This window comes from Phalangium opilio, unplaced genomic scaffold (assembly GCF_054372755.1).
Source record: "Phalangium opilio isolate 3A_F unplaced genomic scaffold, DU_Popi_V2 ptg000048l_1, whole genome shotgun sequence".
NCBI lineage: Eukaryota > Metazoa > Arthropoda > Arachnida > Opiliones > Phalangiidae > Phalangium > Phalangium opilio.
This window is the reverse complement of record NW_028324170.1, coordinates 77,645-100,712: the sequence shown is the minus strand read 5'-3', so window position 1 is coordinate 100,712 and position 23,068 is coordinate 77,645. Positions and strand designations below refer to the sequence as shown.

Here is a 23,068-nt window from a genome sequence, read left to right as displayed (position 1 = left end):
TTTAAAAGATGGCCGAAAATTGCGCCCATAAAACCGAATTTATATCTTATTTACTTGAACCCAAAATTTTTTATGTAACTTTACCACATAGAACGTGTATTTATTACTTGACCTCGAGTGAATCCCGATTCGGTACGCTACTAAAGGATTAGGGGATGAAACGAAACTAACAAAGAGAAAGCGGAGCGGACTCGGCTAGAGAATTAGTAAACATCAAAGATGGCGTCGGTGACCCAAGTAAGTAGGCAGGCGATGGGCTATAAAATGTCGGCATAGCTCGACTCGGGCAGGCAGGCACGCTGCTGCTGCTCTCGAACTCGGAAACGTTAGGGGAAATTTCTGGGGAAAAAAACTTCCGATTGTGGCCATCCCTGGCATCCCATCATCCATAGCCCGAGCAGAAGATGAGTCGCCTCTCTCGCTCTCTCTCACGGCCTTGACAATGCTGTGAGGAGAGAACCTAGTTACCAAAAAGGAAGCTTGAAAAGGCGAGGGAAAACTCTAACCGGCATCGAAAAGAACCATGGGAAGTAGTGTATGCACAGTGTGGGTTCAGCTATTCGAAGATTCTACTGTACAGGGTGTTCCGAAAAAGGAGGGTGTTGGTACGAATGAAGTGTAATGGGATGGATGATTGGGTCTATGGGAAATCAATTTTGAGTCGAAAATGGTAAATTCTATGACGTTTTGACCTAAGGGATGGTCCCTTAGTTAAATTAGAATTGTCATTCAGTTATTAGGGGCCATTCGTAAAGCACGCCAACGTTCTTTAAAACAGGTTAACGGAAAATGTTAAATTCTATGACGTTTCGACCTAAGGGATGGTCCCTTAGTTAAATTAGAGTTGTCATTTAGTTAAGGGGTCATTCGTAAAGCACTCTAACGTTCGTAACTTGTAAAACGGTGACCCTTTGGGTCAATATTAGACTCAAAATTGATTTCCCATAGAACAGTCCCACTACACTTGGGCGGTAATACCACCCTCCCGTTTTGGAACACCCTGTATAATAATAATGTGATTTTCCTCTATACCAATTGGTAAAAGAATTTCAACCGCGTCGAAAAACTAATTAAATTTATATCATTCAATAGCAAAAATTTCTTCTCGACCAACGTGGGTCAAAATAATACTTTAAGACTCAATAAAATAAAAGGAATTCTACAGGAGATCGCTGGCGGTTTTGCTCTAAATTACGTCATCAAATTCGACAAAAAAAGGTGATAAGGTCGACGTGGATTCAAAGACCTCAACCAAAAGTATTTTAATAGACCGGTAACTTTGAAACCCTATTTTATGGATGACCCCTTAAATTTAATCAAGAAAAAGTAAGTCAATGATTTCTAATTTCATTAAGGGGTCATCCCTAAAACACTCCATCAAATCATAACACGAAAACAGTGACCCGGACTTCAAAATCGAGATAGAAGTTACATTTTAGAGTCAAAATCGTACACCCAAAGAACATCCTCCTTAATATTTTTTTATATTCTTTGTTTTAGAAAGAAAAAAAAAAAAAAAAAAGAGTAGAATTTTCCATGATTTGGTTGTCTTTCCCTTGAGCTGAGATGAAATAGCTAAGTCACTCTGTATTGTAGGTTCAAAGCACAGTGAGGAGAAGATGGAGGGTTGAGGATGGGTTTGGAATTCATTCTCATCACCCTCTTGTACTCTCTTTCTCCCCCTTCCTTCCCCCCTCCAGTCACCTCTCTCTCTCTCGCGACGGACGCGGATTTCTGTCTCCGGAATAGGAGCCTCCTCGAGTCGTAGTACCACCATCATCATCAAAGCCCAGGCTGTGTTGGAGCATAGCATTTTGCGTCTACTATACGTACGATAGGCCTAAAATTCACGCTAGCAAGCCTAAATATGGACCTGGTTAAAAGGGAAGGCACTTTGATAAGCATCATGGCCGCCGCCATGACGTGGTGTTGGAAACAGACGGAATGAAAGATAGATATTTCCAAGTATCGATAATCAAATGACTCAATTATGGATCGAATTCATTATAACTCGTTTGTGTCTTTGAGTAATATAAATATAATACTGATTTTTGGTATTTTTGGGACCTCAGAACTATGGCGATATATTAAAGCCGGGTACAAGGAAATTCTTATTGGATGTAAAAGGTCATAGTTTTTAGGCTAGGAGGATTCATACCACCGTTTACACAAGGTGACCAGGCAACTTTTAAAAGACAAAACTGCAGACTATTTTTCTTCTCCTTGTGTAAATGGTACGGGTCATCCTAGCCTGAACACTAACTATGTATTTAACGATACCTAATAAGTGGACTACCTACATCAAATCAATAAATTAAGGGTTCGAAATAATCGGCTTCTAAACAACTAAACAAGAAAAAAAAAATCACACCCAGTATGAGAACAAAATAATCAGGTGAGTTTTGGAAATTTGGTTACGTAGGTACAGAAATTAAGGCCAACATTCATAGGCCATAGGTCATAACTCTGGTCATTCATTAAAAGATACGGGGGCAATCGTTTGAGTATGCCATAGCCATACTTCTTCCCATTCTAAAGATACTAAACACTTGTGGTTACAAGTTAACCATCAAGGCCCGAGAAATAACAGAAATAGCCAAAAATAAAAATTGCCGTTTCCCCACATATCTTTTAAACTAAATAAAAATTAAAGATACTTGGCGCAAATCATTAAAGTACTAATTAATCAATCGAAATGGGATGGAACCTATTTAAAGAATTTGAAAGAAATAAATGAATCAGGAAGATAAATCTTGAAGAAGTTGATAAGATTAAGTTAGGTTAAGGTAGTTAATGCATTTATCCCTAAAATTTTCTTAACCATTACAGGTAGAAGCGATTAGGCCTGGGAATCTATTGGTTACAGACACCGCCATTTTACAATTTTGGGTATAAGAAGCTATCATTCAATATTATTTTGAAATCGTTTCGTATCACCCACCAAGAACAGAGGAGCCATTTCATCACACCATCTCGGTGTTCCTCGGCTCAAATTTGTTCGAAATTTGAAAAGCAGATCGAGAAGAACAGTGGAGAAGCAGCAAGCTGATGCTGATGGTGTCAAACTCGCACCAGGGAGGGGGTAGTAAAAGGGGGGAGGAAACCGAACAAATCAATATTGAACCCGCGAGTCCATAGCACAAAACCAAGGCCCAACCCCCCTTACACCTCTCACAAACCTAACCAGCAGCCCAAGCAAGTCCTGCTTTTGCCTAGCGTCGTAGTACGTACCAGTCCACCACCACCACTATCCATTTTACCTAAGGTACCACACACCACCAATGAACGAAGGAGAGAAAGTATATATAAGCTAGCTATGGCCGTCCGCCGATTCTAGTTTCGAGTTGCTTTGCCGTGTTGCCAGAAAATACATCAACGCGAGTCTAGATTAGTCTCTCTCAGATAGAATCGAAGACCTACCCAACTTCCCCCCCCCCTTATCAGATAAAAAATTAGGTTCTCCCTTCTTGAACCTAAGCTGATACTTTTTTTTCCTTCTTGCAAAAGGAAAACCGGTTTTAAATGGGCAAAAATTGGTACCTTCCAAGATTGTAAATGTAACGAAATTTGTATCGTGGGAATCATGAACTTTTTTTTTCATATTTTTTTTTTTTTTTAAGAATTCAAAATTCAAGTTAAATGAGAGGTTTATTTTAATTTAATAGTTAAGATGCGTTAAAACCTAATTAATTAAATTTATAGATTTAACTGCCAGTAATCTCCATACCACGATGGAGCAATCAATATTCAAGGAGACCTAACGTAATGCTTCATCTCCCACTCCCCGATAATATTACTCCTTGTTAAAAAATGCCAATGGAAAAATGTTATTAGTAACTAGGACAAATTCAAGTACGCGGCAATCCGCGTGAACGCCCAGAAACTATAGAATAATTTAATGAAGTCTCTTCCGTTGTCTAGCCAATCAAATCATTTCGAAAATATGACGAAATTCAAATAGGGATACGATACAATTCGTTACGATTCGAGGGATCAGTCGCTAAGCCTAAATTACCCTATCCTCTATCGATACACTGAGAGGGGGAAATAGAGTGATTATCCCCTCGATATCGTACGTAAATTTTTAACATTATTAATATTTTAAATGAGATTTTTAAAATAAACGAACGTATTGACAGACAATGTTCAAAGTTGGTTTGGGCTTTAGGCTCCTCTCAACTAGGGCTAAGGAGAGACTAGAAGACCAAAAGGGTTAATGTAAGTCTAGGGAATCAATACAAGTTGGCAGTGTGCGGTAATTAAAGCAATTATTGATCGGAAAACCGGACTAAATTGAACCACCGAGAAGTCCGACGAAGTCTGTTAGACCAAGGCGCCATGGTATTGTGAAAAGTTAGAAAAAAAAAATGAAATGTTCAGATTCAAATTCCCCTATTTCCCGTGATTTTTTCCCTAACTCGTTTTGGACAAAATACGTGTCAATATTAACAGCATATTAATAAAAATATTATTGTTAATAAACCAAGTCAACACTCAATTTGGAAATTATCGGAAATTATGTAATCAAATTCCCTGACTATCTGGTCCATTATTTCAACTGCCTGACTTAAACAGACCCACATCAACCCTGATAAAGATCACCCTAAGACCACCAATGACGTCACACCTTAGACGCAAAATATAACAAAACAAAAATCCCAAAATGTATATGTTACAAATCTGTGCATAAAAAGAGTTTTAGGCCTAACGTTAAGCCTAAATAAAATAAGGCTTGCAAAGGCGTAGGATTCGGAATCCCTCGCAACTCCTCCAACTCCACTCCAGGTCGCTAGGGAGTACAGTTGGAATACCCTTACTACAACTAGAGGAAGCAGCTAGAAGCGAGCCATCAGCTGGGAGAAAAGGCAGCGGCAATTCTACAGCTGCTTAGAGCCGATTTTTTGACGCACTTCCGGCGGCGGTTCAAGTTCTGCCGGTGCACCCGCAAAATGCCAGGGAACATTCATAAAGGTGCGCGCGCCGTCCCTAGCACCATCTTACGTAACGTCAAATGAGGCCAACAAAATAATACAATGACTCTATCTAGGTCCTAGCCAGACAGAAGATGACGAATTTGAAGTAATAAATGAACACGATCCTTTCAATAAGATAGACCATTTCGGGAATTAGATACAAAGAACACAATAAAAAGGGGCGTGGCCGCCATTGGGGTATTCTCCCCTATTACCAAGAGGCACCGCTAGAGGCAGGGCGAGTTGGATAGCGTCCCACGTGTTGTGAACCCCCATCAATGGCGGTCTGGTTTCTCTGTATGGATTTTTCAGAAATGGTCCATTTCCTACTAACTTCCGAGTAATGGACTTCCGTTTTGATATTCATCCATTTCCCTTTCTGGCGGTACAGAAGATTTCTTGGGTTGCAGAACGTTAGCCGCTTCCTTTACCTGACACGTTAATTTGGCATCGCATGGCGGAGTTAGCTATCGAACTTTACGTAGGTACTAAGGTACTCAAATAGCAAAAGGGAATCCCCGATAGAATTCGCTTTGACTCTCCAATGCCAACTTAACTTGTCGCGGAGGCTCCTTCGATTCTCTTTCTCCTTTCCTCTTAACTCAAAACCTGAGAGAGACTACCCCGAGAGTAAGATCTAAGGGATCTTCAACTGAGAGGTTCATGAACGTGTACGTCACCATAAAAGCTAGCGTTGACTAACTAATGTCAATATTCTTACGTGATTAACAAAATTACCATCTTTGGTACTAGGCCTAATTTTAGTTTCTTATTTTTTTTAAACTTAGGGACGTCAGAACTCTGGAAATTTAAACACCAAGGGTGTGGTAGATATAATTGTCCATTATCCTTTTTTTTTAAAAAACTATTTTTAGACTTTGTAAGAATATGGTCCCAAATGGTCAACATTTAGGACGTCACAACTCTGATACTTTAAAAGATACGATGATGCGCTTTGGGGGTACCATAGACGTAATTGTCCTCTATCCAATGGTACCAAGTACTTGGTTCTACCCTCAAATTTAGCTCGTATAAGCAAGGTTTTTTAAAAAAACATTAATCTTTACCAACTGGTCAGAATATGGTCAACACCACAACTCTGGTACTACCTTTCCCCTCTTTCCAAATACGATACTAAATACATCAGAAAATATTACACAAACCAGTGGTCAAGAAATTAACTAACCTAAAACATCCCAAACATAAAAAATACTAAAATCATTTGGTCTCATATTGACTCCAACCAAGTACATCAAGTATGGCTGAGCTGATTCCCATATCCCATATGTAAGTAAGTATTTTAGCATCTTTGAACGATTTTTTCTTTCCATCTTCGCCATTTTGAGAGCAGCAGCGCTTTGCTTCTTGCATATAAAATGCGTAAACGAAACTGCTAGGAGAGCCATTTCACCACCGTCCGCTCCAACCGAAAACCCCCTCCCTTTCCCCTATACTCCAAGGTTTTCCCCTACAAAAATCTCCGGTCTTCCATCTTGCATTTTTACGGAAGAAAGGCCAAGCACAACAGAAGCTTGAGTAAAAGGCCAAAACCGTCGTCGTCGTAGCTTCGTCGTCGGGCTGCATGGGAGGAAAAGCGGAAAAACGTAACTGGCTAGAAGAAAATATGAGGACGACTTTTCGACTCTCGTGGCGAAACGCCGGGCTTATGTTCGTTCCTTCGGCAATTTTCGCGCTTTTCACTGTACAAGCGAGCCAGCCTGCCTGGTTATTCGACAGCCAGCCACGTTTCCAGATTGGAACGAACGAAATGAACGAACTAAAGAGAAGAAACGCCAGCCATTGCTACGCCCTAAATATAAATGACAGCGGCCCGGATAGCCAAATAATTTTACAACTTAGATTTATCTATTCTAAACCAACGTAGGCTATATTCGCAATGCGATAGGTTAATTTAAACGTATTTCAATCTTTCTTAATTACTGCTGAAATTTATTTTATTTTATTTATAAATATAGATGGAGTGACCTTTCGATGACCTTTAGAGGTCAACCTGACGGTTTCCAATAAGAATAAGCCACCCCAAAAAATATAATAAAAACATAAGTACTAACATTAGTTTAAGGATATTATGCCATAATCAGGGTTCATACAATTTTTGGAAAACCGATTTCCCTGAGTTTTCCAGGTTAAAACAACACCTTCAAAGCAAACTTACTCAAACATCTCAAATTTCCCTGAATTTTTCTAAAAATTCCCCGAGTTTTTTTGTGATAAGTATTTATTTCCCCGAGTTTTCCAGCTTTGTATGAACCCTGCCTGATGAACCAAGAGACCAGAGGGAAAAGCTAACAGTTCAGTTTAAATCAATACTCGACTAACTTGGTTGCGTTGAAAACTGAGCGCCTGACAAACCCTACACTAAAGTAAAAGTAGATGATGAATTTTCCATACCCCCTTTAGGTTTATAAGTTAACCCTTCATCCTATTTGACCTTAAATGACCCCTTTACGGCTAAGACAACGAACGATTTTGGCTGATTAGACATGACCCTAGCTTTGACCTTACAACTTACAACCAAAACTTTTCCATCAAATTCTTTACCCAAAATTAAACATTACGCAATATTTGTCCTTAACAAATTTAGGTTCTTCAACCCTTTGACCCCTTCGATTGATAAAAAGATACAACGAAGAGGTCAAAGTTGAAATTTTCGATGATAATAATAATTCATATACTGGTTTCTATTTTACAAAATAAAAAAAAATAATACCGGAATCCAGATTAAACTGGATCTATATACAACCGAGCGCGTTAAAAAGAACGTATAACAACTTTCGAGTAAATTATCAGTGAAATATCGGCCAATCAGGAACGAGGTACTAAGTTAACAACACTCCCTCCATTTTTTTTTTCCTTTCAAAGTTGCTTAAAAACCCCTCGAACAAAGGGGTCGTATGAACGAAAAACGATACGAAATGTATGTAAAAATAAACAATAGCTGACAAATGTCCCACCCCTCTAGTCTATCCATTGTATGTGATACGATAGAGGTACACACATTGAGAGAGAGAAAAAAAAATTAGGAAATTAATTCTGAAACGTCAATGCGTCTCGCTTGTACCTTTACATTCTCTAACAAAATAACTAAAATAATAATAATAAAAGAGATACAGGGGTGATAACTTACCCAACAACATGAATATTTAAAATTAATAAAAAAAATTTTATGTACTAGAAATTACTCTACAAATAGACCTTTAGGCGGGGCATCTTGTTGAAATGGTCCCACCACGCGCGTATAGGGGGGGGGGTGAATAGGTGATAAAGGTTAGCACGTGAGGTTTTAGGCCTTGGCTATTTTTAAGCCTTGTTTTAAAACTTATACATTATATTTTTGCTAACAAAAAATACAAAATTGTTTCACCCTGTACTCATATGTATATAGATTTTCCTTGAGGGGTCGGATAATTGTTGAGGTTTTATAAAAGGCAACAAACATATACTTTTTCGCTAACAAAATATCTTTGTCACACCCTGTACTCATATATATATATAGATTTTCCTTGAGGGGTCGGATAATTCTTGAGATTTTTTTTTTTTTTTTAAAAAGGGCAAGCAAATCTAATCAAAATTACTTTTCCCACATGACAAATTTTTCCACCCTGTAACGGAGGGGTCGGATAATTTTATATACACGTAATATTAAATACCAAGTCTCTCATATAAAAATAAATAACCTAATAAATAATAAAATCGGATATAATTTCAAAAATTGAAACGTATCTAAACGGGACAAAAGTATAAACCCTGTAGTTATTTTTTGTTTGTTTTTAAGTATATTTTTTTAAGTTTGTAACAGAAAAAACACAAATGGGAGGCAGGCGGAAGAAGGGGTTAATAATTCTCGAATGGAAAATTAGGGTTTGGAGATTTGGACGAATCTATTTCGTTAAAGTTGGCAAAATTTTAAGGGGTGGTTGAGATTTTTCTCGACCTCTCTCTTCTCTTTCGTGTCTTTCTCTCTCTTTCCCTTCCCGGCTTTCTTTAAGAAAGACTCTTTTAGGGAGTTGCGATTCTTTGTGAACGTATAACATAAACTATGTAAACAGCTCTCAATCTGAATTCCTAAAGACATCCGCCATATTTGTAGTGTTTATCCCCCCCCTTTCCTCTTAAAAGTAACTAAAGTCGGCTCCAAAACTCGAACACTACACCCTAGTTTGTATTACGAATTGATAATACATCGTATAAAGTTTCGTACAATATTTTTCTATCGAAAATCTATGGAAATATTTTCGTCCTCACAGAAAAATGCAAAAATCTCCCTGAAATTTCAAAGTATTTCCCGTAATTTCCGTGTAACATACATCCCAAAGTTTTCCAGAATAATGTTACACACTCACTAATAGCCTCTCAACTAATTTTAAAAAATAATTAACGGTTTTTAACTCTGGATAATTGATTATGTAAATATTTTTGCTAAGCCTTGGTCGTATAAAAATACGCCGGTGTAGAATAATCCACACTCACTAATTTTAAAATGAACTTCGGATAATTGATTATATGAATATTTTTTGCTAAGCCTTGGTTGTATAAAAATACGCCGGTGACTTTTTTATGGAGGTTGGAGGTGTTAGTTACTACGCTCTCTATGTCCGTCCGTCTGTCACCGGTTTATACTTAGGATGTTGGGGATTTCATTACCTGTAAAGTAGGGATAGCCAATCGGCTCCACCCAGGGCCATGGCGGGGTCAGGACCAGGTGCGACTGAAGGCACCCGGCTTGCGGAGGTGGCTAGTTCCATGGGTCGAACGATAATGGTCTCGCAATCGTCGTTATAGTAATCTTCGGTGGTCGTTACGGCGGCGGTGGTGGTCCTCGTGTTGTTATTATTATTATTATTCCGAGTTTGACGGGGTGGTGGCGGTCCTCCCGCGCCGCGTACCTGGTGGTCATCCAGGTGGCCTCCCCGTACTCGGCCCCCAAAGGGTGACCCTATATCCCCATGATTCTCGATACTAGCGGCCGAAACGATACTGGTCGTTGACGTGGTCACCGTGGAATTTGACGGTAGACCCAAACCGCACATACAGACAGTTGTCACGGCTTATTCCTCCTTCGATACCTTAATAATCATCCAACGACAACGCGAACACACGCGAGCAAAACACTACTACGCCAGCCACATTGATGTACAAATAACATCCCCTTCCGTACGAGAGACCCACCGTATCTAACGAATTAACACAACTGGTATAATAAATCCTCCAAATTTATCACAACAAAACGCGCAATGCACAATAATCCACAGGAATAACGGCTAAAAAGACAATGGGATGAAAATTTTTCCCAACAACTTATTCCGAACTGAGCGAGCGTATGACCGTCGACGTACTCGCGGCGCTATCTCAAACGCGAATGGCTCCGAGGCTGTGTTATGATTATACGGTTTTCGCGATGCCTTGCCTCCTCGCCTCGCCTCCCTTGCCTTCCTCTTCTATACCCACCACCACCACCACCACTACCACCACGGTTGCCGGTTCCCCGGTTGGGTTCAGGGAGCTAGCTAGCTGCTAAAGCTCGGTTTGTGTGTTGTATGTGTGACTGTGTTAGAACGACGATGGGAGAGTTCGTTGTTACAACACAAGGGGAGATACGACGGCGACGGAATTCGTTTCGTAGCCTAGCCGAGCACACCCGAAAACGAAAAGATCAGCCTGGTCCATCATGCCAAAGAGCAAGCGAACGAGCGCCTTGCTTGCTAAATAAAGGGAAACCGGGGGTCCTCAAACCCTCATAAAGGGGACGGACATTTCGAGTCGACTAAAAAAAGAGACCTAACTTGATAATCTATCTTATCAATCGAGTCACTTGGAAAATCGGCAACAATTACCAATCAATCGCCCCCAAAGTCAAATACATATATTTCTGCGTATAAATTATTTTATTATAAACGGCGGCCAAGTGTTACGTCACATTTTTATAGATAAAAATTCGGTAGCAAACATATCCTCCTACTAACACCCGTCTAAAGATTATCGTCGCCTACGCTCTGACGTCACAAATGGAAACGAATTTACGTATTTAAGGGTTGAAAACACTACAGATTCATTACAAAATTTCCCTGATCTTCCCAGGTTTTCCCTGACCTTCAGAGTCAGTGGTTTATTTACAGTTGGATGTCGTTCAAAAATGGCCAGTACCATGAACTTTGAACTATAGTACAACTATAAGATAATTCCCCTGACTTTTATAACAACCCATCATTTTCAAAAAAACCCTGACTTAAAAATACTATGACAAATGATGTAGGCCTAAATCTGATTTGGTAACAATAGAGAAAAAGTCAAAAAGGCTTAAGAAGACCGTCTCCACCCCTTCTCTCACAAAATGGCGGAAAACTCACTGAAATACTAGTGAATCACCACTATCGCCTCGTGTATTTTATCCGACCTCTTGATGGTAGGTAAGGCAAAGCAAGGCAAGGCAGAGTTGGAGACTAAAGAGGGAGGGGGTGAAACCCACGAAGCGAACTGCGAAGCAAATACTTGTTCCGAAAAGGCGCAGTAACGTTTAGGAGAAATGCCTGACGCTACGTAGCCTTAGCAAGGCGCGAACACAAGGGCAGAGAGGGAAGGGGGGGGGGTGGTAAGGTTTGGAAGATAGCAGCCTGAACCTCGCCTCGCTTGGTTTCGCCTCTTAAGGCTTGACCTAAAATGTCTGACAAGCAACGAACCTTACACGAGAGATTCCACAATATGTCCAAACGAAAATCGTTTCTTCTCGACCAAAGACAGAATTGTACTATAAACTATTTACATTAAACGTGCCAAGCCAATGTAGACGGTGAGATTTCCATTATCATTAAATAGGTCATGTATGTTAATAAACCTAATCTAAAAATTATATACCTACGAATGCATTAAATCTTTATGAACGACCCCCTATAGTTGAAAGTTTCCGGAAACAAGGGTTTTTTTATTTGGTGTATATACGAAAGGCAATTTCAACAGAGTAGAGGCAGTTGGTTGGTACTTGGTTGGTTAGGAGTTAAATTTCCATCGAAAATATAAACCCATCTAGCCGCCATTTTGTCTACTAGGCCTAAATAATTCGCTTTCCAAGAAAACGAAGCCAGATTTTCTTTACCGAGAAATAGAGTAAACACAGTACAGTACTTCCTCATAAGCCTTGGCTTTCTTTACTTATTAAAGCTTATAAAAGGGATTACGAAACCAAGGCTTAAGTGTGTACGTATTCAAGGTCGATGTGATATATATATATATATATATAGTTGGCGGTATTTTGTAAGCAATCGCTTAGAAACAAAACTCGATATAAAAGGAAAAATTTTTTAGTTCCCAAAAACATACAGTATATCATATCAGAATGAATGATTTTTCAAGTGGATTTTAAATAATAAACCGCGTCGTAACCATCTTATCTAGTATTAAAGGGAGGTGGGGGGTCGTGCATAAAGTTTCAATGAATAAAAAATTAATAATAGCACGCTATTTGTCGTGTCTGTGGTGGTGGGATTTTATTTACAGCACCTAAGTGATACCACGCGGAGTTCGGATCAGTTCACGAGATTTTACGTACTAAATTAAATTGCCATTAAACTTTCACCTATTTTCTGGGTTATTCAACTTATTTATCGGATCTGTGATTGGTCATACAGAAAGGTATGAACAATTTTCATCGGAAACTAGGCTTAGCTACAGTACGGTACGGTATTCGAAGGTTATCCAATAACTAACTTGCGCTTGCATAAAAGCTCGATTTAAAAAAAAACAGGGGAAGTGAGACAACATCACGTGTGTCAATTGGGAGTTTTACGTAACGCTAAATGTTCAGAGAGAGCTAAGCCTAAAGCTCGTACGAGCGGACGATTCCATTTCTCCGTTTTACAAAGTACATACACATAGAAGAAGAAGAAGAAGAAGAGTACGGCCAACTTATAAAAATACCTAGTAGACGTTAACGTTAAGGCCAGAAAATCGGGTCAATTCGTTTTCCTCCGGAAAATAATCGGAAAAGTCGCATTGACGCGACGAACGACCGACCGAGGACTCTTCCCTACCACTAAAATGCCAGTGTAGATGAGATGGTTGAGACTTCAAATTCCTTACCAATCTTATTTAAGGGTGTAGCCAGTTTTTGGGGTCAAAGGTGATGATGATGTCGCTAAGGGGGTTTCTCAAAAATGGCTGCTATGCCTATAATAGTAACAAGGTTATTTAAGGGTGAAGCCAGTTTTGGGGTCAAAGGTGATGATAATGTCGCTAAGGGTGTTTCTCAAAAATGGCTACTAGGCCTATAGTAGTAACAAGGTCTATTTAAGGGTGAAGCCAGTTTTGGGGTCAAAGGTGACGATAATGTCGCTAAGGGTGTTTCTCAAAGATGAGTCGGACTACAAGGTCTATTTCACAATTATTTCGTTTTCTAAATAAATAAAGATATTTGTGATTTCAGGTCAAAGGTCACCCCATGTGTATGATGAAGAAGACACATTTTTCACCCCCACCTTAGAAGTAACTACTTGTTTTAAATATAAACAAAATAAAATTAATTTTAAACTGTAAAAAAATGCCTAAAACTTATTTACATTTTCAAAATTTAGGCCTAATGATCAATAAATAATAAATTAAATATGTAGTATATGTCATTGTGACCTTCACTTCCGTTCAGTTAAAACCACGCCTATTAATAAATTCCGCATTGGACATAAAAGTTACGATCCAGAATACTGTGTCTCAGCCATCTTATCTAATAACGACATCTCCCTCGAGTATGGCTATGGCGAAGCGCGGTTAGGGTAACGTCACAACACAATATTCCCTTTTCCCATTCGTTCCCACGGGGAACCAATCAGTTCGCTAGATATACTAAAAAAAAATCTACCTCTACATGAAAATTTTTACCTTTCTTAAATAATACTACACATTTTTTTATTTTTTAAAAGGGGGCTCAATTCGATAAACTAAAACCATAGAAAAATCATGGTATAATAAAATTTTAAACGAATTTGATACTTTATGGACGACCCCTTAACCCCACTTTATTATAATTACAGTGGAATTAAAACGTTTGATTAATACAATTAATACGCTGGAGTCAACAGATTGTACTTTAAAACCTCTTCCAGGATTGTTCAAGAGGCCCTTTAAACGAAGCCTAAATTGTTGTTATTCGTTATAAAAAGATTTAAAAATATTTTAGCAGACGACAGTTATTGCTGGGGGAATATAATAACTTTCAAACGGGACGACACGTGTTCTCCCAGAAGCCCCTGCGCTCTCTAGCCCCTGACCTTCAAGTGCAAGAACTACTTTTCACCCTTTAACCAAAAATATAATATCAATCCGCCAAATTATTAACTTCTTTAAAACCTAATACCGACCTCGAAAAAAAAAATTTTTTTTTAAAAAGTTAAAAACAATAGATTGCGACATTTTTAAACTTGATTTTGAAAAAAAAAAAAAAATGTTTCTGGGATTTCTTTGAGACCTTTGGTAAAGGGGCAGTTTGGGCTATTATTATTCGCAACGCGCTGAAGTTACTTCTTACCACGATGCACCAAAAACCCAGGTGTGGGGAGTTACAAATATATTGGGACGAAAAAAGCACACAAAACTTTGAAAAGAGAGGAGAAAAAGCATTGCCCCATTTCAAGGCCTCTCAAAGTCACCACACCGCCAGTGAGTGAGTGTACCAATACCATGCCTACACCACCATCACCACACCACCGTAGGTCGGTCCTCTCTACAAGAAGAGAGAGAAGTCCCGTGTAGCCATAGTACCAGACCAGTTAGTTACCAAACAATTCTCGAATTTTATTGAAGAGCGGAAGATTGGGGGGGAATAGAACCGCCATATTGAATTAAAAAAAGTATATTTTTTGTATCAAGCTAGGTATTAGAAAAAGTTTTAAAAACCGTGGTCTCCAAAAATATAAATGATTTTTTTTTCATTTCATTTCATTTCTTCTTCTTGCTTTTAATCGTACAAAATTAAGTTTTATATTATTTCAAATATTTTCAGGTGATTAATTGAATTTTAACCAGAATTCATTTTGGGGTCAAAGGGGTAATCGTAGTAAATTATTCTATTTAGATAATTATTTTGGTGTTAAAAAGATATGGTCCTTGGTGTGTCTTTATATTAGGAAGCTAATTCGATCTCCATCGAAATATTTCCAATTGAGATATACGGGTCAAAGGTCAATAAATTGCCAATATTTAATACAGATAGTTATTTTAAAAATAAACAAAAGAAATTTCAAGTAACGTTGACAAAACTGGCCAAAAAAAAAAAACAATTAATAATTAAATTAACTAATAAATAAATAAAAATAATTAATTGGAAGTCCTGAGAAATGGTGTCCTTACTAGCGGCCTTTCAGTTTTTAGGGGGTTAGATATTTTATGGCAATTTATAATTAAATCATTATAATTATTAATAAAGTCCAGATTGATATTATAAGATCCCTATAGTATATCTATTTCTATAGAGGGCGTAGTTGAATTCGATACACTTTCGATTGTCGAATGTCGATGACGCCAGTCGCCTAGGCCTCTAGGGTTAAGTTAAAATCAATAGGAAAAACAAGTCCTTTCACGTGAAGAGGTCAAATCCGAGCCCAACTATAATGCCTAGTACCGCGGCCATAGCAGCAACCATACTCGCTGGCTGCTGCCGCTGCCGCTGCTATATAGTCTCAAAGAAAGGCTACTTGCTTGGTAACCATGCCTAGCCAGTGTCAATGTTATCAAATCTAATTTTCATACACGTGGCTGATATACAGGGTGTTACAAAAAGGCAGGGACCGAAGTACAGTGGGAAATAAATTTTGAGCTAAAAATGTAATTTCTAAGACATTTTGCCATAATTCATAAGTGTTTTAGGGATGACCCCTTAATAAAATTAGAATTTTCGTTCGATTTCTTTATTAAATTTAAGGGGTCATGCGTAAAACTGTCCAATCATAACTTGTAATCCACGTCTCTTGGGGTCAAAACGTCATAAAATTACATTTTCGAGCCACCCCACTGTACAGCTGTCAAACCACCCTTTTTGAAACACACTGTATATTTTTTATCATAGGCACTTCTAATAAATTTATCGTGTTTCAACATAGCCTGTAATGGCAGTTGATAACACGGCCAGCAAGTGTTAATATCACATATTCTACTACTACTACGACCCTTCTCACGACGTCACACCCTCCTATCTTTTACCTCCGGTTTTGTCAACCATATTGGAAGTCGTCAGCTCAGGCCATACAATTTAAGAGTACCAATATTGACGTCACATCCCCTCTGTAGCTCCTCCCCTCTCAGTGAGTACCACTTTATAGAGAGCTTTCAGTTGGAGTAGGAGCTGATCGAGTCTCGTGACATAATTTACGCTGCCATATTGGTAGGTTTAACTTTAAAGCAGGAATGAAGCTGAGACCACCCAACCAATATGGCTACCAGAACAGAACATTGGTAAGACTTGGGAGGGTGTGACGTACTGCTTTCCCATCTGTAAGCTCTATTATCTACTTTCATTGTAATTTATTTCTTTTCACGTTGCCACTTCTCTCAATTTGAACATGAGTCATTAAGGCGTAGGCTACTACGACGAATCTCGAATACAGATTGAGCGCCAACGAGCTCTCGGCTCGGCTATTCCATCTTCTCGCATCCCTCCCTCTATCTCACTCTCCCCCTCCCCCATTTATGATAATCGTATAATTTCCCTGGCGTTTATTCAAGATGGCGAAGGTGTATTTCGGCATTTCAAGCTAACACTAGCACCACCGGAAATGCGTCCAAAGGCAACTGCCGCCGTACGTACACCGAAGGGGAAACAATCTCTCTGACCACTCGGCCGTGATAACAACACTGGCACGCAGACACTAAACCTAAAAAAACTGTTTAGCTTTACTATTAAACGTATATAAATTTATTTACAAATTTATCTACTTTGAATTGAATTTATAATATATTTTTTAGACACTATTTATGGGGATTATTTTAAATTTCTGACCTTTCTTTGACCTTTTAGAGGGGCCTAACCTGGGGGTAAAGGTGTACAAGGAATTTGACAGTGATATTACGCCCTCGCGTGAACTTTAACCGTACTTAAGGTTCTCTCGTAATTGAATTAAATTTGAAATTTCGTGGAAAATACTTTGAAATGGGGGATTAATTAAAAATTACCCGACTTCCTTAACGATTTTAATTAATTTTATTGTTCCTGTGTCAGGCCAACTTAAGCTAATTGTCAATATTAAACATATCTGTCAAAAAAATTAAATTGTTTATAAGAAACAAGTCAAATTAACACGGAAATTAAGATTTAAAACTTATTTAATGTAAACTTCAACGCCGACTGGAAATTTCCCTAAGAAATCACCCCTACAAATTTTACAATCACATCAAAATCCCTAACTTGCTTAAATTTCCCTGACCTTTTTGTTGTCCATTTTTTACCAGGTAAAATTTTCCCTTGACCAGCGATACCCAAAACCTTGTTTTTTAAAAAAAATAATCATAAAAGTTGGGGTTGACAATTTTGTCTTCGTTCACTATGGTTATTTTTTTGGGGATTGGCCAGAAATGTTGGACAAAAATGGCGAAAATGGGAAAAAAGGGGGAGATGCATTGAGTAACGAAAAAATCAATAACAATCTGTCTAGAGCTAAAAATAAATTGGAGCATACATACAAGAAAGCAAGCAAGCAATGGCAGAACTCTTAAGAAAAACCTTCCGCGCAAGAAAAAAATAAAGAAAATAGACCCAAAGTCGAGAAGAGATAATATAGGCGTACAAAAGGTACGTGAATCTTCCAGATATACCTTACACTGCGAAGAAAGTAACCCTGCCTTTGGTAACACCGTCAACTGACCACGTCAATATACCACCTTTAAAGTGTGGTTTAAACTCATCTTTGCAAAAATGAAAACAGCAAACCAAATGGGTTTTCTTCTATAATACAAAGAATTATAGATAAGCAATTTCCAGTTACGTGGTTTTTGTCTTTCAACGTTATAGTACTAACCCAAGATTTACAGTAACTAATAGCAAAAACATTGTAAGTTTATTACGAATTAATTCTACATGGCCAATAATATAATAATTATGAGGTCACTTGCTTTAAGCCTATTTATATTTTATAAAACTATTTATAAACGCTGCTGCATTAAAGGGAGAATGAAATGAAGTATTACAAATTAATAATATATTAAAAATGTTGAATTATGCAGTGTGAAAATACGCAGGGCTTTTGCAAACGTATTTATTATAATATGTACACTAAGCCTCGGCCTTGAACGAATGTATATACCGTCCCCCGTCTTCCCCCCCTGGTTCCTCATCCCCATGGCAGCCAGAGGAAACAAGCTACGAGAGAGAGACAGAGAGAGAGAAAGGACCCTCTCTCTCTCTCCACTATCGCCTCCTGATGAGGCAAGGAGCAGGATGGCGACGCCACAGTGGTCTTTCACCTCTTTGATATGGACGAGCACGCGTATTAACAGGCACGCTATTGGTCAAATACCAACCAAAAGCTTACGTACAATCTTTAGCCCCATGGATACCATACTAGTACAGTACTTAGGGGGGCGCTAAGCCTATTTTTCCCAAACTATCAACAATAATTAGACATCATTTTGTTTTTTCTTCTTCTTCAGTTCGTCCGTTATCTACAATGGACCGCAAAACTCGTAGCTCAGTTCAATTCAGTTCCAAACCCGCGATGCGCTCACACAAATTAATGGTAACACTGTGAAGCGCGGTTAAAGTTAAGAAATGGGGTAGGATATTTATTCCTCAAGCTCCTTTAGTTCACACTATTTAAGTTGTAAAAATTTAACATAAATATTAGGGGGTGAAGCATAAAGGTGGTGGTGAATATTTAAGGGAGTAATTTATTGAAATTCCCTAACACTTTTGGCCTATTCTTAAGATTCCTATCCAGGTGTTAATTTTTAAATTTAACAGATATAAATATATATTAGGGGGTGAAGCATAAAGGTAGTATGAATATTTTCAGGGAGTAATTTATTGAAATTCCCTGACATTTTTGGCCTGTTCTTAAGATTCCCTTCCAGGTGTTAATTCCTTCCTTGACCTGGGTCAAGTTGACCCCCGGACAAGGTGTAATAAAACGACCCAAACCAAATTTAGGGGTCTATCCCCCCACCAAAAAACGAGCGAACTAGGCTAGGTTTTCCTTAGCATTTTTGCCAGTTAGCTTAACCTCTCTAATGTGATTTAGAAGATGACGCCCCCGGGGGTGGGGGTGGGGGGGTTGGAGAATCGACAAGAGTCGTGGAAGGGAGCTCTGCTTCGAACGAAGCCATGTCATTTTCACGAGGATATCAGCGAAGCGAATTAACAGAGGGGTAGAACACTTAAATTAGTATGTTTTTACTACGCAATATTTATAATTAAACTAACAATGCAAATTATTTGAGTATTTTAAAGTATCCAACATCACCGTCGCAAGAAATCAAGGCTCGCGCGAAAACAATTTATTATATAAAATAATATTAATAAAAGTTTTGATTAAAAAAAAACAACAAATTCATGAAATGTCACTTTTATAAAATATAAATAGCCCAAAAAATTCCTAAACCACTGAAAAATTGATGAGTTTAGCGATAAAACACTTAACCCAAAATTTCCCAAAATAAGATTATCAAAATGTTAACATTTTCTCACGTGACGTCACGTAGTTACGTCACACCAATTTGTGGCGTTTAAAAACCCTGAATATAAATTAATTTTATTTTTAATTATGAATTAAAACCCATCTCTATGAAATCAATGAATTTATTGTCTATATAAATAAATATTTATATTTTTTTAATCAAAATTAACATTCTCATCACACCAATTTATGACGAACTAATTTTTATATATATATTATGATTAGAGGAAACCCATCTCTATGACGTCACTAATGAATTTATTGTCGATATAAATAAATATATATATATTTTTAAATAGACAATTATTCCAAAATCCGGTTTTATTTTTATTATTTTTTATTTTATGCTGGACTCGAAAAGGGTCAAAAGATAAGACGAATCGACATCTTATGTTATTTTCCCCATAGACAATAACAGAATGAAAGACAGAAAGCTGTCATTACTTTAAAAATCTACGATTCAGGTAAAAAAAAATAATAGAAAAGAACAAGATATCCGTTCACCATTGTTATAATAAGAAATAATTATTCAGATTGCTGACAAACAGAGACAAGAGACCTTGGGATTTAAATTACCCGTACAAGTTACTAGTTACGAAATACATAGCGAGTGGAATGTTCCTTTCTCCCCCCCCCTCCACTACACAAATCCCAAATTTAATGTAGAGGTTTTTTATTCTGAGGAGAGGAAATTTTCTGTAAAGATAATATTAGATACAAAAGATAAAATCAGTTCAGTTCTGTTCTGTTCAAGCGCAGGGAGCAGAAAAAAAAATATATATTTAAATTTATATATATATACAGGGTGTTTCAAAAAGGGTGCGGCAAGATCAAAGTACAGTGGGTTCTATGGGAAATCAATTTTGAGTCGAAAATGTTCTGCGACATATCGCCCGAACTATTTATTAACCCAGAAAAGTAGTTCTACACGCGAAGGGATACAGACATTATTTGCTACTATGTATTGGTCAATTAGGCTTATCCAAAATTATCGAAAACTTTTATCTAGAATAAGAATACCGGTCGAGGTTCCCAGCATGCTTGAACTCCAATGTAAACCAATGAAATTTCTCATAAAGGCGGATGAATACTAGCGTTTTCGGAATAAAGAAATAGTCCAACGACACAACTAAAAAGAAGAAGATAGGAAGGAAACTATAGCTATAGGTTTACCCTCTAAGAAAAAATGTAGGTGTAGTACTTCGCCGTCGCGCCTACAAAATCGTTTTTAAAAAAATAATCAAAAAAAAAGCCGAGTATTGCTTTACCAAAGGAAGGGAAGATTCTTTGAATGCGTTCGAGTTGAATCATTGAATTAAGCTGATTCTTAATATTAAAAAGGGTGAAAAGGTTCGCCATAGCTTTGACTGTATTAACGAGATTAACGCGGATAAAAGCTCTCAAAGAAGATGGGAGGAGTCTGAAAGTCTTGGCCAGAAATAGAAAATATTACAAGGAATAAAAGGTTTTGCAAATAAATTAGCTTTTCATATCGATATTAAGATTGCTTCTTCATTTAATGTTGCCACTCGTGACGTCATCAATACATAGTTTCCATACCAGGAGGATTGATACCATTTACACTGCAGTAGGCGCAAGCAGCCTGGCCTCCTGGTGTGAAAGGTATCATTCATTCTAGCCTGAAACCTATTTATAACCATAAGTTTATAAGATATGTTTAGCCATAAGTTTGTCACTGGTAACTTAGAAAATGGAGCTTGTCATGAAGTGAATGAGGTAGGTCATAGATTCGAGGTAAAACGACGCCTGGTGAGGCTTAATTCAGACCGATTCAGACGAAATAGGACTAGATGGTAGCCCTGCAAAATTAACCACCGAGTGTAGTCTGCAATTCTCGCTTCCGTCGTTCTGCTAGAACTGTAAGTCTCTTCTAGCATTACGAAGTATAGGTAGTGTCATACTTATGGAAGGAACATATCTTATAAACTTATGGTATAACTAAGGAAGACGCTATACTTTCTATTCCCTGCACGCTATTTTCTTTGCGGGCCAAAAGAGCCAGAAAGGGAAAAGATTCCACTGAAGAGGACCTCTTCAGAGAAATCAATATTATCTTATCTAAGAGTGTAGATATAAAATCCCACCACACGGATTTGTTATTTGAATTAAACTTAATAATAGTTAACCCTTGGAGGACACGTGACTGATACCTTACGTAACCAGGAATATATTCCCAAAAACAAAAATTCTAAACTACAATTAATTTATTTCTCATTTTAGAAATAACAACTGAGTTCCCTATTTCATATCCAACCTTAATAATCCTTGGTTTATGACAAATATAATAGGTACATGTATATATCTACACTGTTGGTCGCGGGTTCGAAAAATAATTATGTTCTCGCTACACTTGGGCCTATATTTGTTACGTTAATATTGATAACGTATTTTAGTATTAATATAGTTACGTTTAAAACAGAATAAAAACGGGAATACCTATTCTATTTTTACGGAATTCATTTTCACACGGAACTGTACGCTCAATGGCAGGTTACTCGCGTGAAATAGGCCTAAAACTCCTTTATAACCGATTCACCTATCCCCGGATTAAGTTAACACCGTTCACAAAGGCGGCACCCTTTCCCTTCACAATATCTGCCCTCCCCACCAACCTCCCAGTTCTCACGCGGAAAAATCACCCGGGGAATCTGATTTTCTAGATGAGATTATTGAGGTGGTACTACCTACTTAATTGCGAACAATAAGGTGAATGTTGTGGCTTGAGCAGCTTTTTCGAATGTACGCGAAACGACAGGTCAAAGGTCAAGCTAAACCCTAGAAGCACCTCCCATTTTAAACAAACAGCGAAATTTAAACTATTTCTTATCTGATTACTTTATTACAATTATCTTTAACCCGTAATGCGAAGAGTTACATTAATACAATTAGTACAGAATTACCTTTAATTAAACGACAAACGTTGCTCGCTTAACCCTAACTGCCATAATTAAATAACTATCCAGCGTTAACGACATAAATCTACACAAATTTATAGATTAGTCAAAATTCTCGTAAGACACCTTAACCATCTCATTTTAAAAACCCTAGGTTGTATTTCCCGGGGAAGGTGGGTGGCAAGTGGGGGGTATTTTCCCATCAATTTGGAAGCTCACTGCCAAGTAACTTTGTCTCAACAGCACGCGACTGGGGGCTTGAGTCTACTCTCCGCAAAGCTTGACTACGCTTGACCCAATACGGAGTTTTCGCGGCAAGGAAGGGGGGGATGTAAGGGGATGGAAAGAGAAGTTTTGAGATTCCGGCGCGCGGAGAAGAGAGAGAGAGAGAGAGATAAAGGGAATAGGGGGAAGTAGGGAGGCGGGAGGTTACAGAAAGGGGGCACTCCGTTAATTATTAAGTGCCGGCCGCGGATGTCGACTTTTATGCTCTCGCCAGTGAGTGAGGAAAAGT

At 38.0% G+C, this 23,068-nt stretch overlaps 1 protein-coding gene across 9 annotated transcripts in view; it reads right to left on the bottom strand.

Moving 5' to 3' along the window:
* LOC149673415 (serine/threonine-protein kinase tousled-like 2) overlaps nucleotides 1-23,068 on the bottom strand; it is a 48,159-nt gene that overhangs the window by 16,017 nt on the left and 9,074 nt on the right. For 2 of the 9 annotated variants that reach the window (XM_089838924.1, XM_089838929.1), the window contains exon 1: nucleotides 9,639-10,577. The exons of 3 other annotated variants lie outside the window; for them this stretch is intronic. In XM_089838924.1, the coding sequence (XP_089695050.1) occupies nucleotides 9,639-10,024 (386 nt within the window). In that variant the 5' untranslated portion in view covers nucleotides 10,025-10,577. Of the gene's footprint in view, nucleotides 1-9,638; nucleotides 10,588-23,068 lie in introns of those variants that run through there. 4 more of the 9 variants (XM_089838926.1, XM_089838927.1, XM_089838925.1 and 1 more) reach the window with 3 other exon arrangements.